Source organism: Odocoileus virginianus, unplaced genomic scaffold (assembly GCF_023699985.2).
Source record: "Odocoileus virginianus isolate 20LAN1187 ecotype Illinois unplaced genomic scaffold, Ovbor_1.2 Unplaced_Scaffold_6, whole genome shotgun sequence".
Lineage (NCBI taxonomy): Eukaryota > Metazoa > Chordata > Mammalia > Artiodactyla > Cervidae > Odocoileus > Odocoileus virginianus.
The window spans coordinates 3,636,086-3,651,304 of NW_027224268.1; the positions used below are offsets into that span (position 1 = coordinate 3,636,086).

The following is a 15,219-nucleotide window of genomic DNA, read 5'->3' on the forward strand; positions in this document are numbered from 1 at the left end:
ACTCAATTAAAAAATTATAAAATTAAAAAAATCTTCAAAGAAAAAAGATGATAATTAGAATGAGATCTATTGTACAATGCCATTTGATTAAGTCATGATATGCAAACAAAACAACACTCCCTTTTTCTTTGAACTTACCAGAAGACGTGTTATTCAGATGATGGGCTTCCTGAACTGATTTGATTTCTTCCATTCCCTTCCTTTCCCCTCTCCTTCTCCCTCCCATGTCTTGGTCTTTTTGATTTATCCAAATTGTGTGTGTAACTGTCAGTAAACACCTACTACGAATGTTTTTCTACACTCAAGTCATGCCATCATGAAGATATACAGAATAATGTATAGAAGAGTTTAACATGAGCCTAGATACTCAAGAGAACTTCTGGGTTCTTTGGTTTGGGTTCATGTTGCGGAATACATAATTTATCGCAGAGAGAGCAATCAATCTCTTTCTCTCTTTCATCTCTAGCTCTATCTTTCCCTTTATCTAGATCTCTCATCTCTCTCTCTCCCCCTAAGAAACCAGCCAGCCTGCTTAGAAGGAAACCTCAGAGAAAGCAGATTCAGACCATCTTAGCCTGCTCCTCTGATTGCTTTTCCTGCTCTTGCAATTGTCATGTATCGTTGGGCCTGTCTAGGAGGGAATCAATATCTAGTGAAGTTGAAGAAAACCTATTTCTCAAATTCCACACTTCAGCATACCTCCTGAGAAAAATCATAACACGTATGCACAAAGAGACAGGTACAAGCATGTTCATTGCAGCAGTGTTTTTAATAGCAAAAAAACCAACAACCTAAATATCCATTAACAGCATAATCTAAATTCTAATATGCAATAGACGACTGTAAAGCCATAAAGGTCAATGAATGAAAGCTCTCTCTTTTAAAAGGCATAGATCTTTCGAAACTGGTGTTGAATAACAAAATCAAAGTGTGGAAAGGATATGTACAGTATGATACCATTTACATAAAGTTTAAAAACATGCCAAACAATATTACACATTTTGAAGGACATGTAATCATGTGGTAAATATATGAAGAACTGCATGGGACGGGTACAAAAGCAAAATCAGGCTTGATGATACCTGAGGAGGGAGACACAGGGCACTGGGGAAAGTTACTCAGAGTATTCCAACTGTCTTTGATACTCATTTCTTTACAATCAAGATCCAAAGCCATATGGTAATTTGCTAGGATCTGACAAATCTGGGTGGCAGGTACACAGGAATTGACTGCAGAATATTCTAGATAATAATGTATGCTTCAGGTGTGTCATACAAAAATCACAATGTTAAATCAATGTGTTAAAGTAGAGAGAGAAACAAAGTAACCCACACATGTAGTTGTGCACACCTAGAATATGGCCAGGTCACGTATTATTCGCCTGTGACCTCCACACAGCCCATTGAGCACATTGTAACCAAGTCAGAGAAGTGTGAAACCAGCACTCTGCAGTTCATTAAAAAGAATCTCATGAAAACAACATAGCTGTTATCTCTGAAAAAAATATCAGTTCTGTTCACTAAACACTAGATAATGACTACAGTGAAAACTGAGAGGAAAAAAAATTAATAGAACGAAAACAATCTAGAATTGAAGAAAGGCATGAAATCTCAGAAGGAAAAGATGCACTAAATTCCAAGCAAATTGAACAAAAGACAATTCCAGATCTAGAGACAACCTTGTGAAATTCACGTTGCGAGTCAACAAAAGAAACAGATCTGTGGGGAGATGGCAGATCCGCTGAAGGAATGAGAAGAACATTCAGCGAACTGACGTAAAAAGATGATGGAACAATGACATCCATCCAAGGAATGTCATTTTGAACCCAGAATACCATATGCCAAATGATCAATTGAGCAAAAGGGCAAAGTGAAGGTATTTTCAGACACACAAGATTCAAAAAGGTTACATTCCATGAAATCTTTACGAGAAAATTCCCTAGTAATACTGGATACAGGAAACTGTGGGGTCCATTCTAAGAAAGTTGGGAAGGGAAAGTCCTAGGATGATATTTATTCAGATAAAAATAGGTTTATACTAGAAAAGGAAGTCAGACGGCTCTGGCAAAGAGGAATGCCTTCAGGAAGAGCTTATTCCATGAACAGACAACATAGTGGAGGTATTGGATCTGTTAAGGCTTTGATGGAAGCAGGAGGGAGAGATTAAAGAAGGCTGCAGGCTCTTTGTCACTCCTCCAACTGAGAGCTATAGCCTAATTCTCCTCTTCTTGACAATGGTGAGGCCTCAGGTGACCAATAAAAATTTACTGAGTGACTTTCCAGACTAGGTCATAAGATTTGAAGTTTCTGCCTAGTTCTCTTGGGACCCTCGTTCTTGACATGCTCCATCTTGGAAGCCAGCCACCATGTAAGAGGTGCTGCAATCTTGAAATTGCTATGTTGTGAGAAGCCCAAACCTCATTGAGCGGTCCCATGAAGACTCTGTTTGACAGCCTCCAATGAACTCTTGGCTAGTTGCTAGCCAGGTAAGAAGTCATTGTGAAGCCTTGTCAAGCCTCAGGTGACTCTGGCCTCAGTCACCACTTAAATGCAGCTGCGTGAGACACTGCAAGTGAGAATCAGCCATCTGAGTCCAACCCCAGACCCAGGAGGGATGCTAATAGTTCTTTAAGCTCCTACATTTTGAGGTGGTTTTTAATGCAGTGCTAGATATTCAGAATAGCACACTTTAATTTCATGAGAAAGAAAAAAGGGAAACCTATAAAAACTTCAGGAAAACTTTTTAAAAAACCTAGAAACTAAATACAAAGGAAGCTATGGTATGATTTTGAAAAATCAAAGCTATTTAAGGAAAGAGTCTATTTTATTTTGATGCTTTGAACATTCTTTCAAGTGACTTGGGAGCCATGATATCGAAGGTGGATAAAATGAATCCTCTTAGCACAATTATCATCACAATACAAACGCTGATTATTGCCTTGTAAATTGTACAGCCAACCTAAGTCTAATGAATGACTTCATTTTCATGAGAGAAATGAAAATGCTACCAATCTTGACTAGGAGGAAACAGTAGGACAAACTTGCCCTTATAAGAAGGAGGAATCAGATTTAGTTAAAGGGGCCCTATGAAGCAATGACACTGAACTTCTGTTAGGCAAATGTAGGGCAGAAAACTAGCTTGCTTTGGCATATATATGACTATTTTGGCTGCTACAGAACTTCTCCAGGTTGAATGCAATTCAAATTGTGTTCTGTCTACTTTCTCCAGTCTTACAAAACTTCTTCCCTTAATGTCTCCTGATGTTGAAAATCCAATCTGGTGAGAGCTCTCTTAAATATGTATGCGGGCTGTTGTCATCTCTTTTGGAACTATTAATCATAGCCACTCCGTGTGTATTTCAGTGTTTAAACACATTTTAAGTAATGTAAGCTTCAGTCACAAGACAAGGTTTTGTGCAGAACAAACAGTGATTTTCAGACTTGAGCACTCATTAGAATTACATGGTGGCTTCTTCAATCTGATTGGTGGACTGCACCCCCGCCACAGCCTCCCACCCCCCAGAACCTGAGTCAGTGGGTCTAGGTAGAACACAGGAATCCGCATCTCTATGTTACCAGCGGGTGGTACTGCTGCTGCTGGTTCAAGAGCCACACTGTGAGAATCACCAATTTAAGACATAATGAATTCACAGTAAACACTTTCTTCTTTCCTTCCACATATAGGGGTCTCTGTTTCACCTTCTAGAAGAGCTCTGGATAATGCCATGGTTTTCACAAACGCAGTTGGCTATGCTGGTTTTCCAGGCTGTAGTGGTTTACAAAACATTGGTCCCTAAACATTGTGAGCAATGTTGCTTTTAATAACAGTGTAAATGATATCAATGTGGTGCTACTCATGGCCTAAAATAGGAGGAATGAGTGAAGAAGTGGTGAGGGGGAAAGAAAGATATGCTGGGGAAATAATTTGCTCCATTCCACATCAATGAGGAATCAACAGAGACCATCTAAAGATGACTGAACAAGAAGCAGAGATTTAACTATAATCTTTAAAGTTAGATAATGAAGACTAGAACACAGTAACACCCCTATGAGACATTGGATAGGGGAGGAGCGGGAAAGGTGAGGGGTAACATAAATAAGTGAATTCCTCATTGTTCAAGAGGTGATTGGCAGCAATTGTCCAAAGTTGGTAAGTCAACAAATTGTACTATTTAGAATTAAGGAGAAAATCACTAGATAAACTAAAAACAGAAACTGGTGAAATGGGTTGTCTCTCGGAACTGGGACTCAGCGGGGAGTTTGGGATGGGAGATGGTTGCTTTTTATTCTATAAGTTCTTTGGTGGAATTTAAGTTTTTAAATAATGCATGCTGTATTTATTTGATTAAAAACAATCGAGCTAGCTACTTGGCCCAAACCTGGTGAAGAAAACTGCAATTCCTGAGTTCAAATCTTGATTCTGACTAGCATCCATGAATTGGGGCCAGTTATATTTGGATTCTCTAGCCTCAATGTTCTTTCTTTAAAAAGATGACGATTATTAGGTATAAAATAAGCTACAACAGGATATTGCACAACATGAGGGATATAGCAAAAAATGAAAAATAAACAAGGCATGATAATAATTTCTCAGAGGTTGTTCGAGGAAATAGATGCAATAATTATGCAGGAAAATCACTGGGCATAGTACCTCGCACATTTGCCTGAATAAATGTTAGGTATTGTTATTAATGTCATTCTAATCATACCAGTAACAGATTAGGAATCAAATTTGCAGTAGTGAAGAACAGAGGCAGATAGGAGGCAGAAAAGACAAGCATGTATTTCTGGGTGATGTGACACTACATTTACTTACATCACAGGCATGTGCACGGGTGTGTGTGTGTCTGTCTGTTTGCCTTGTCTCAGCTTTCTCAGAAATCCAGGGAGTATGAGCAGAATACTTCAGTATAGCCTGATTCAACAATATAGTTTTACATAGCTTTGCAAAACAAAAGGAGAGAATCCATAAAGAAATGAGCCCTCTTCCATATTCATCCCTGCTGAAGCCCATGTGAAGGAAAGGGCATCCTTTCAGGGTACTCTGGCCAGCAGTGCCAAGTGGGCATGGAGGGCAATTGAACTTCACTATGTGAGCTCCACTTCCAGATGAATAACTTAGGAGCAGGTGACCTGGAGCCCATTCATCCCCCTTCCCATAAATACATGAGAAAGGCATGGTTATGCTGGTTAAAGTTTAGCATCTTTAATAATTCATCTGCCAGTTTAATTGTTTGATGGAACCTGACCTCAAAGTTATACATGACTCTAAAATGAATGCAAAGAAAAAAGTCATACTGCTGCAGAAAGTTTACCTATAGACTCACCACTAATGAAATCCTGACCTGCACAGGTCAGTGCATCATAAGTACTGGAGTTTCCAGCCCCAGAGAAGCTTGGCATATTAACATGGAAATAAATCTAGAGAATGGGCCAGGGCCAAGACAGAGCGGCCAAAGGCCGCTGATGTCCACGTAGCCTCTGATGACTTAGGTCAGAGCTGTGGGTTCTGAAAGCCTTTGAAGTTTGTATTTCAAGTGTCTACACTGTGTCTTCTGTTCAGAGGAATATGTGACCTGTTGAGTTTGTTTGAAGGCTGAAGGAAAAGCCCTGGATGGCAGGGCTGATAGCCCCCAAGGTGATCCCCATGATTCCTGCTCCTACTGTTCATGCCCTGTTCAGCCCTCTCCCCTTGAGTGTGGGCAAGACCTGGAACATGCTTCTAACCAACAGACTATGGCAATGGTGAAGAAATTTTGGAGATGTACTTACGGTCCCAAATCAGTTTAATTTTGCGTTGATTAAATGAGTTTATTCTGGGAGGACCTGACTTAAACCTCTTTGCAGACTTGATAAAATAAGCAACCACGTTGGAGATGGCCCTGTGGCAAGCAGTTGTGGGCAGCCTCTATGACCCTGGGGCAGCCTCTGGTCTCCAGCCAGCAAAACAGCAGGAATAATGGCCAGTCCTAAAGCTGCAAGAAAATGAATTATTCTAGCAATCTGAATGAGCTTGGAAACAGAGTTATCACCAACCAAACCTTCAGATGAGAATGCAGCCCAACCTAAACCTTGTTGGCAACATTTTGAGACCCTGAGCAGAGGACCACTTAGGCTGTGCCCAGATGCCTGATCTCCAGAAACTGTGAGATACTAAATGTGTGTTATTGCAAGCCACTAAGTTTGTGTTAATGTGTTACTCAGCAATAGAAAAGTAGTACAGAAAGGTGGCGGCAGGGAGTGTCAGGGGAGGTAAGGACAGGAAAGAAGACAAAAGCAATAATGAAGACAATAATTGATAGTGAAGATTCAAGTTAAATTGGCTTTCATCAAACTCTGAGCTTACACCTTCCTTTATTCCTTTCTACTTTGTATATATTTTAAACCTCAGAATGGATTGGGTCACATCTGAGTGGACTTGGGATCGGGCTTGGAACCCAACCAAGAAGGAAGTTGGGCCCAAGAACTAGTGGAAAGATGGGGAAAAGCAGTGGAAAGTTCCAGCTCTGGACTGAGGGTTGGTGTGGCATCAGACTGTGTTTTCAGGAAAGACATATTTTAGGGAACAAACTGCATATGCTGCCTGTTAGGTCAGTATTTGACACAATTCCCATATGCCATCATATGTGGTAATTGTCACAAAATAATCTATAGTCAAAATTCACAGCAGATTTTCAGATCTTGGGGAAAATGTAGTTATCCACATAAATCATACATGATCATCTAAGGCACCCAAAGGCTAAGAACAAGTGAGTATTGTTTGAGTCTGTGTATGTGTTGGCATTGTTCAGGGGCACTCTAATGAGTGTACTAAATGATCAGAGTTAGCTCCATCCTGCCAAATCTAGAAAAATCTTCCTTAGCAGCCTATCAATTTCCCTCTTAGACTTTACTGCAATCAGTAAAAATTATGCTTATTTTTCTACATTTTTTTGGTCTGTTTGTCTGCTAGAGCTTCATTGTCCAATATGGTAGCCACTAGCCATGGGTAGGTGTTTAAATTTAAATTAATTAAATTGTATGAGGTTAAAAATTCGGTTGCCACGTTGGAAGTCCTCAATAGCCATGTATGGCTCTTTGCTACCATATTGTACTTCAAAGATTTAGAAAATTTCCATTATTTCAGAAAATTCTATTGGACAGTACTGAATGCTACCTGTTCAGTCATTTTTATCACGGGCTTCAGACCCTTTAAACACCTAAGTTCAGAAAGTCTTCATTCTGGATGGCTCTGATATATGTGAATCTCCATTAACACAGTTTAACTAAACACCAGTCTCCCAACAACATGATTTAAACTTTGGTTATATGGTATGTTAACTGTGAATAACTCCATAAAGTACAGATTTTGCTACTAGCTCTTTAATCAAGAAACCACTATATAAATAAAAGATGGGGACTTCCTTGGTGGTCCACTGGTTAAGAATCCGCCTGCCAATGCAGGGGACATGGGTTCAATCCTTGGTTGGATAACTAAGATACCACATGCCGTGGAGCAAGTAAGTCCTTGTCCCACAACTACTGAGCCCATGTGCCACAGCTAGAGTGTCCATGCACTGCAACTAAAGATCTCGAATGACACAACTAAGACCTGATGCAGCCAAATAAACAAATATAAATAAATAATAAAAGATGTGCATGATGATCAATGACTAATCATATCATCTCCTTCATAGTCTGCCACTGATCAGTCAATGTGCATTCGGTTCATGCACAGACAGCAAAGCATGAAGTCATGTTTCCTCCCTTTCTTCTGAGTGATAAAACAGAACCATATAACATTTTATAAAAAATGGATGATTACAACAGGGAACTGGCCAATAAAGGCAAAAGTGCAACAAAGAAATAAAAAGTGGTTACTCTGGAAGTAGAATTATAATAGAATGTAAACAGAGTGACAGAAGAAGCAGGTGACTGTGGGAATGTCATCATTGTCCTCATTTGGGATTACACATATGCAGGTCGGCTGGAGGGATGCAGAGAAGGCGAACTTAGTGACATAAAAAAGGGAAGTGGTTGTGATGAAAAGGACGAAGTAGTCCCCAAGGAAGTGACACTGGGGAAAACACAGTCACGTTAAGGAACTCTTAGAGATATTTCACAACAAAGAGAGCACCGATGATAAAATGTTGGAAGTTGATCCATACTGAGAAAGAAGTATGGAAACATGCTGAAGCATACAAAGATGCTAATTCCATACTGTAAGTTGTCGTTGTTGTTTAGTCGCTAAGCCATGTCCGACTCTTTTACAACCCCATGGACTGTAGCCCCCAGGCTCCTCTGTCCATGGGATTTCCCACGCAAGAATACTGGAGTGGGTTGCCATTTCCCTTTCCAAGGGATCTTCCCGACCCAGGGATAGAACCTACATCTCCTGCCTTGGCAGGCAGATTCTTTACCACTAAGCCACCTGGGAAGCCCATACTGTAAGTTACATGATGCAAAAAAGGCAAGTACTGTTCAAACTACTCTTTATAAGGTTTTACAAAAAGACTCATTTTAATTCTCAGAGTTTCTAATGTTTTAAATGACTGTGTACTGGATAAATAGGCATTTTATTATATTGTCATATCCCTATACATTAATAATTGACAAGAGAATGATATTTTGAGTAAAAGTCTTTATGGATCACAGAACAATTGTAATTTTTTCACAGTATTAAGATCACTTTACACATTTTGGGCCTGCATAGTCTTCTCCAGTCCTGTGCTACCATACAAAGTGAAGACAGCCTACACTGACTTACTCTGAGCCCCTTCTTTCTTGAGAAGTAACAAAGGATTACCCATTCTAGAATGGGTAGACCATGTCAAGAGACCATGCCAAGCATATTGTATCCTGCCTCCAGAACCTAGCAGTGTGTGCCCAGACTAGGACATTGTTAATAGCTATTTGAACAGATGAATGGACTTACCCTGGGAGATGGGAGACAGAAAGGAGTTATGGGTCATGCAGTCAAACAGCAAGATGTGCAAAGGGTATTAATTCAACAGGAAAACAGAACTAATACTTGGTTGGAGGTTACCAAGAAGACTCAACTTCCCCAATCCCACCTATATTGACAGTCAAAGCTAATTCTTCCTAAAGTTGTGAATGACAAGACTGCAAAGGACATCATAGTCAAGAATTTTGGTTTAGACTGCAGAGTAAAAAATGAAGGGAATTCCCTGCTGGTCAATTGGTTAGGATGCCATGCTTTCACTGCTGAGGGCCTGGCGTTCGATCTCTGGTTGGGGAGATAAGATCCCGAAGCCATGCAGTGTGGCACATTAGTTTTAAAGCAACAGAAAACTGAGATGCGATTATAAATATAGAAGAAAGATTAGGGCAAGTTCAGCAGAAGGCAGTGGGTTAATTTCAGTTGAATGGTGAAATAAGTTATCCCAATACTTGGGATAATTGGGGTATCTACTTCTTTCTGCTATGCAGGATTTAATTCCATTATTTTCTACAGCGAAAACAGTTGATAAAGACATGGATTGTTCGTCCATGGATTTCCTATGTATAGGCTTTGAAATTTATTTATTTTTTAAATTAAAAAAATTCTAATACAATTTCTGAAGGTTACTTTCCAAGCTTTGAAATGAAAAAGTGAGAAGGGTAGGCTAGGGAATAGGTGGAATAAAAAGTACCCAACTTTGTGATGTTCAAGTTGGTATGAATAAAATTCAGTTCAAAAGGTAAGATTCCAACCCTTTGATCTTTCAAAGCTGAGAAGCTATTTCTGCAATCTGACTTGAAAGTTTTATCATAGTTTTTGGACTGCCAGAGGGTAAACTTGCACTGAAATCCAACAAACTAAACTGAAAACTATTCTCACAGACAGACAGACACACTCAAACACCTCTTTTGCACCTCTAAACTCTCAAACACCCCCCCCCCCGAAAATCAACTCCTTTCACAGCACAAAATCAGGTTAGAGAAACAATGTAATAATATCCATATATTTTGACTCCTGTGAAGATTCTCAATTGTTTAGAACAGAGAAGGAATCACCTGAAGATAGCTAATTTGCCTTGTTTTTCAATTTCAAAAACAGTTAACACAATTACGAATGGTGATAATCAGTCCAAGAGAACAAACATTGCCAAATTAAGAGTAAACCAGGGGGAATAAATTACAGTGCCATCCTGAGGAGCTCAGAAATAACATTTAGAGAATAAGTGACACTTAGAACTATATAAAAGAAGAACAGAAATGCAAATTGTCTTTCCTAACATGGAGCATGATGAAAGAGGAAATTCACAGCAAAAGGAATCGATCTATTGTAATGTTGTTGTGGCTGGTCATTTCAATATAGTCAGTTTTTCTTCTCTGAAACATGATTTCTTTTGTGATTAGACTAACTTCACCTGGGCCGAGGGGGCCTGTTTTGATTTTAATGTCTAATGCAATTGCATGAGTTGTTGGATTTTACTGGCAGCCTAATGCTGTGAGGGTGAGTCATCTGAACCCTCCGTTTTTCCATGTCAATCAGATTCCTCCAGCCAATCCACTTACATAAGATATGGTGAAACTGAGACTCAGAAAAGGGGCAAATGTGTTCAGATTGAGTCAAAAGTTATACTCATAAACACCTACGATAATAATAACATTAGCATAGATATTGAAAAAACTGAAAGCAGATGTCCTAAATTGTTGACAACGATTGTCTTTGGGGATTTCTTCATTATTTCTGTAACATTTATTTGATGATATTAGGGAATTATTAATTTTAAAAAGTGTAAAAATGGCATAATGATTATGTTTAAAAACTCTTATCTATAGTAAGTGCTTACCGAAATATTCATGGATTAAATGCTATGATGTCTGGGATTGGCTTCTACATACGCTGTGGAAGGAGGTGCCTAGAAATAGAGAAAATAAGATTGGACATGAATTGGTGTGTGATGAGTACATATGGATTCATTATATGATTGTGTCTACCTCTGTATATGTTTGAAAGCTTTATAATGAAAGATTAATTAAAATGATAGGTGATACACCTTGAAAACTAGGCTGCAGACTAAGTGTAAAGGAGCTTAGGGACAAGACATTTTCGTTCTCTGGTTCAGTTGTCTCCACACTTCAGTTAGTGCAACTCTGTCTGTGACAATATCCCATATATGCACCAGGCATATGCTTATTAACTGATTTATTGAAAATGATGTACATATACCACTGTGCTCTTAGCCTGTTATAAAACATACGCAAACATAAAAAAGGCTAGATAAAAATAAACACACGGCTCATTCTGATACATTCTTCCGACACTCTAGTGGATCTTGACCCTACCTAGGAGCAGCACGTTTAGCAACAGGGGGGCTTTTGAGGTTTTCTAAGTAGTAAAGAGTTTGTTTATATGAAACAAAAATTTATTGGTGTACCCAAAGGTTCTGGGAGATTGATTAGAAAGACCCAGAGCTATTTCACTGAGGCCTCCCAAAGAAATGAAATGGACTGGGAAGGTGTTCTAACTGGAGATGTCACTTTCTTGTATAGTTCTTTTATACATATGCAATACACTAATGTATTCTGCACAGTCAGCATACAATATGCATATAAAACAAACAGCCCCCACGTGTTATCTTGGGCAATATATTTAATGCAATGCTTATGATGATAATGATATATAACACTGAGTACTTACTCTCTGCCAGGTATTGCAGTAAGAATTTCATATACATAATTTTACTTAAAACTCATGACAATCCTATGGAAATAGATCTTATTATTGACTTCCATTTTACTAGAAGGAACTTGAGACTGAGAAAAATTGACTATCTTTCCCAGGATGAAAGGAATAGAAAATGGCAGAGCCCAAATTTAAATCAAGAGGTGTATGACCCCAAACTCCATGTCCTTAACTATGAAACCATATTGCCTCCATATGGAATTAATGATAGCGTCCAAACCATGAGATCATTGTGATGATTAAATGAGATAATATATATGTTTCACACATTGTCTGACATAGCACACAATCCTATTAATATTTTAGTACACAGAATATTTACCAAAATTTTCCACAGTAAACACCATTAATACTTCTATCAAACACCAATATTTATAATTGTAATCAAATAATGTTTTATTAAACATTGTAATAACACATGTCTAAACTCCTTTTGTTTGCTACCACCTATAAATATGTGTGGCTTTTTTTATTGAGTCTCTATGGAATGACTGATGAGAGAGATAGCAACTGGGGACTGTGTTATGCCTACAAAAATGGAAATATTTGCACTGGGCACACTCCTGTCATATTTTAAGAAGCCACCTACATAAATAAGTGTGTGTGTAGCTTGAACACTAAAAGAGCCATGAAGTACATATGTACATTATCAACTTTATTTTACAACTGCAGAATTTGCATCCTTTTGCTTTGACCCAAAGATACATTTTTAGAGAGACGATGGTTCTGAAAACTTCTTTGCATTCCATCAGGTTCACTTAAAGCGGTCAAGTTTACCACTCATTTTTTTTTCCCCCAGCTTACATATTTCTATCAGCCAATCCAGACTAGAACATTTCATAAATACTTCATTATTTATTTAAGTATGGCTTCCATATTAGAGTAACTATCTTTCCCTGATTTTTCTGTAACATTCCAGATTCAAAACTTTGTCCCAGTGTTAGGCTGGCATTGCAAATTTGGTTGGAAGCATGGGCTCCTGCAGAGGGGATGCATGAAGCTCTTTGCCGAGAGCTGTGATCTGCAATGTGACTCATAGCCTGGTGTGTGGTCTGCTTCACATTACCGGACCTGCATTTACTTGTGAGGATCATTTTCTGTTCCTTTTTGTAATTTTGCAAATACTTCTCTAAATGCTCTGTCACTCTGAAGGGAATCCTGTTTCATAGCTGAAATGGTGGGCAGAGAGGTTATGTCTTTGGTTTGTATATTTTGACACTGAGTCAAAGCAGAGCTTTCTTTTCATCAAACAATTTAATTTTGGTATTCTGAATTACTTTCACTTTCCGTAATTAGTCTATAAGTAGGTATTATCCAGAAACCTGCCCATCTTTCCCTCTGTTCTTCTACTTGGGAAGTACATTCACTCTAGAAACATCATGAAAAGCACTTGTGTTGACACAATAGAATCCATTCCCACCCCATTTCTAGCCCAAATGGCATAAGCCAAAATGAAATATGTAGGATTCTTGGAAAAAAGCATCAGATAACCAAACACTATGAGCAAAAATTAATTTATTATATATTCTCTAATAATTCATAATAGCTTTTTGAATTTTAAATGTCTTTTTGCTATTTCCAATGCTTAAAAATCATAGCTTTAAAACATAAGTACTGTTTTATATACATTGTGATTTTTCTTTCCTTTTCTTTTCTTTTTTACTTCTAAATATGAATGATATGGTCTCCAAGTATCAGCTTGGAAGGAAAGGGGATAGGATTCATTGTTTTGCTCCAACACAGTAGAAATTAAAATTTCACATCACATACCTGGAGTTTCGACTATATGAAAAATAGCCAAATGTCACCACTTTCTTGTATATTTCTTTTACATGTATATATATGTATAATATAAACAGAATACATCTGGATTAGTACATTTCAACTTTTCATCAATGTGACTTTTATCTCCTATTTCATAGAAAATAACAAAATATACAGAGAGAAGAAAGGAGACGTCTGTTCATCGTACACATAAAGTAAATAAAAGTTCATGTATGGCTTTGCAAAGGTAGATTATGACGTGACTTTCATACTTTATTTATTTAAAAGCATCTTGAGAGAACGTGTTAGTGTGCTTACGAGAGCGGCCATGGTGGTTGAATGTCGCATCGAGAGTCCAACATTGGGATCACCAGCGGTCTTTCCAGTGGCTGCCTCGGCAGCTTTCAGGAGACAGATGTAGTTTATGACCACTTCATCGATCTTCGCTACTATTTCCTGCCGCTGTGTTTCGGAGTTCACGACTTTAACTAATCGCATGCAGGCTTCTGTTAGGCAACAGAGCACTTGAAAGCTGGAAGCCATAGCTAGGAGCATCTCTTCTGGGCTTTTCTCAGCCATTGCCATTTTCCGACAGGCACTTCCCAACTGTCTGGACTCAATGGATAACAGCTGCTTGTACTGAGAAAGTGTTAGGTCATATGCTTCAGGGCGTGACTCCTCTTTCTTCCCCGTGGTTGCCCTGACAAGGCAGAGCAGCTCATTGGCATCATTTTGGGCTGCGAGGAACCCATCGGGCATTGTATATGTGCTCTCCTTAAGGGCATTTATCCTTGCAATCCGGGCATCAAAAGCTAGGTTGCTGAAGTCCACATCATCTGGGCCACTCAAGTCTTCGGCCCAGACCTTCAGCACTGAACCTCTGGACAGCTCTCCTCCTTGCTTCTGAATGCCAACAGCCAGGGGTGGGGTGGTTGGGTCTGGCATGGCTTGAGTCACCTGTGGTCGAAAGAGGCAAGAGACTTGGTGCGTAGCCTCTCCCTCCTCTTCATCCTCATCACCGTCTTCATCCTGCCCTCGGTTCAGGAAGCAGTAGCTGAAAGGTCCCCGGCATCTCCAATGGCTGCCTTCCAGCTTCCGCAAGGGCAATGTCCTATACAGCTTGGAGTCTTTGTGAGCCACCGGGGACCTTTTGTGAACTTTCCCCTCAGAGCTAAAGTGCATCGAGCTTTGGGAAAAACTTTTGGTGAGCTTCTTCCCTAGGGGGAGTTCTGCTCGCCTTTCTGAACTGGTCTCCTGTGCTTCTGTGATACCTGGCCACTTTAAGCTGACCGCACCCTGGCTTCTCTCCCGGAAGGTCTCCGAACTGACAGATCCTGAGAGGATACTGCTGCTCCGTCTCAGAGCCCTGTGGCTAGGGGATGTCCTGAGGCTCCCCCTTCTCAGATCCAGTGGCCACCAGCTCACAGCCTCTCCATAGGCCTGGTTTGCTTGGGAGAAATCGTTAGGGTCTTGATTTGGAATTGGCACCTTTGATTCCGAGTGAATGTTTGATGGTAGCAGGGTGGGATCAGCTTCAGGATATTGAGACCAAGCTGAAGGCATGCCTCCTCGTCTCTCCTTCCCAGGCTCTGTCAAAGCTACACTAGGGGTAGCAGAAAAACAGAGAATCATTAAGCACCTCATGGGTGGTCACTTTTACTAAATCTCTATGTGATGTCTGTGATCTCCCAAGGATATATTCGAGAGAACACACGTCTTACAGAGATTATTCAAGCATATTTATGACTTTGAAGTTCCATTTTAAGGAGTTAGATTAATCCT

The 15,219-nt window shown here is 39.5% G+C and overlaps 1 protein-coding gene across 6 annotated transcripts in view; it reads right to left on the reverse strand.

Moving 5' to 3' along the window:
* Window positions 1-750: 750 nt before the first annotated feature.
* Window positions 751-15,219, reverse strand: part of FRMPD4 (FERM and PDZ domain containing 4) — a 648,285-nt gene continuing 633,816 nt past the window's right edge. For 5 of the 6 annotated variants that reach the window (XM_070462629.1, XM_070462627.1, XM_020908849.2 and 2 more), the window contains one exon: window positions 751-15,035. In XM_070462629.1, coding sequence (XP_070318730.1) covers window positions 13,711-15,035 — 1,325 coding nt within the window. In that variant the 3' untranslated portion in view covers window positions 751-13,710. Of the gene's footprint in view, window positions 15,041-15,219 lie in introns of all 6 variants that reach the window. The other variant, XM_070462630.1, reaches the window with a different exon arrangement.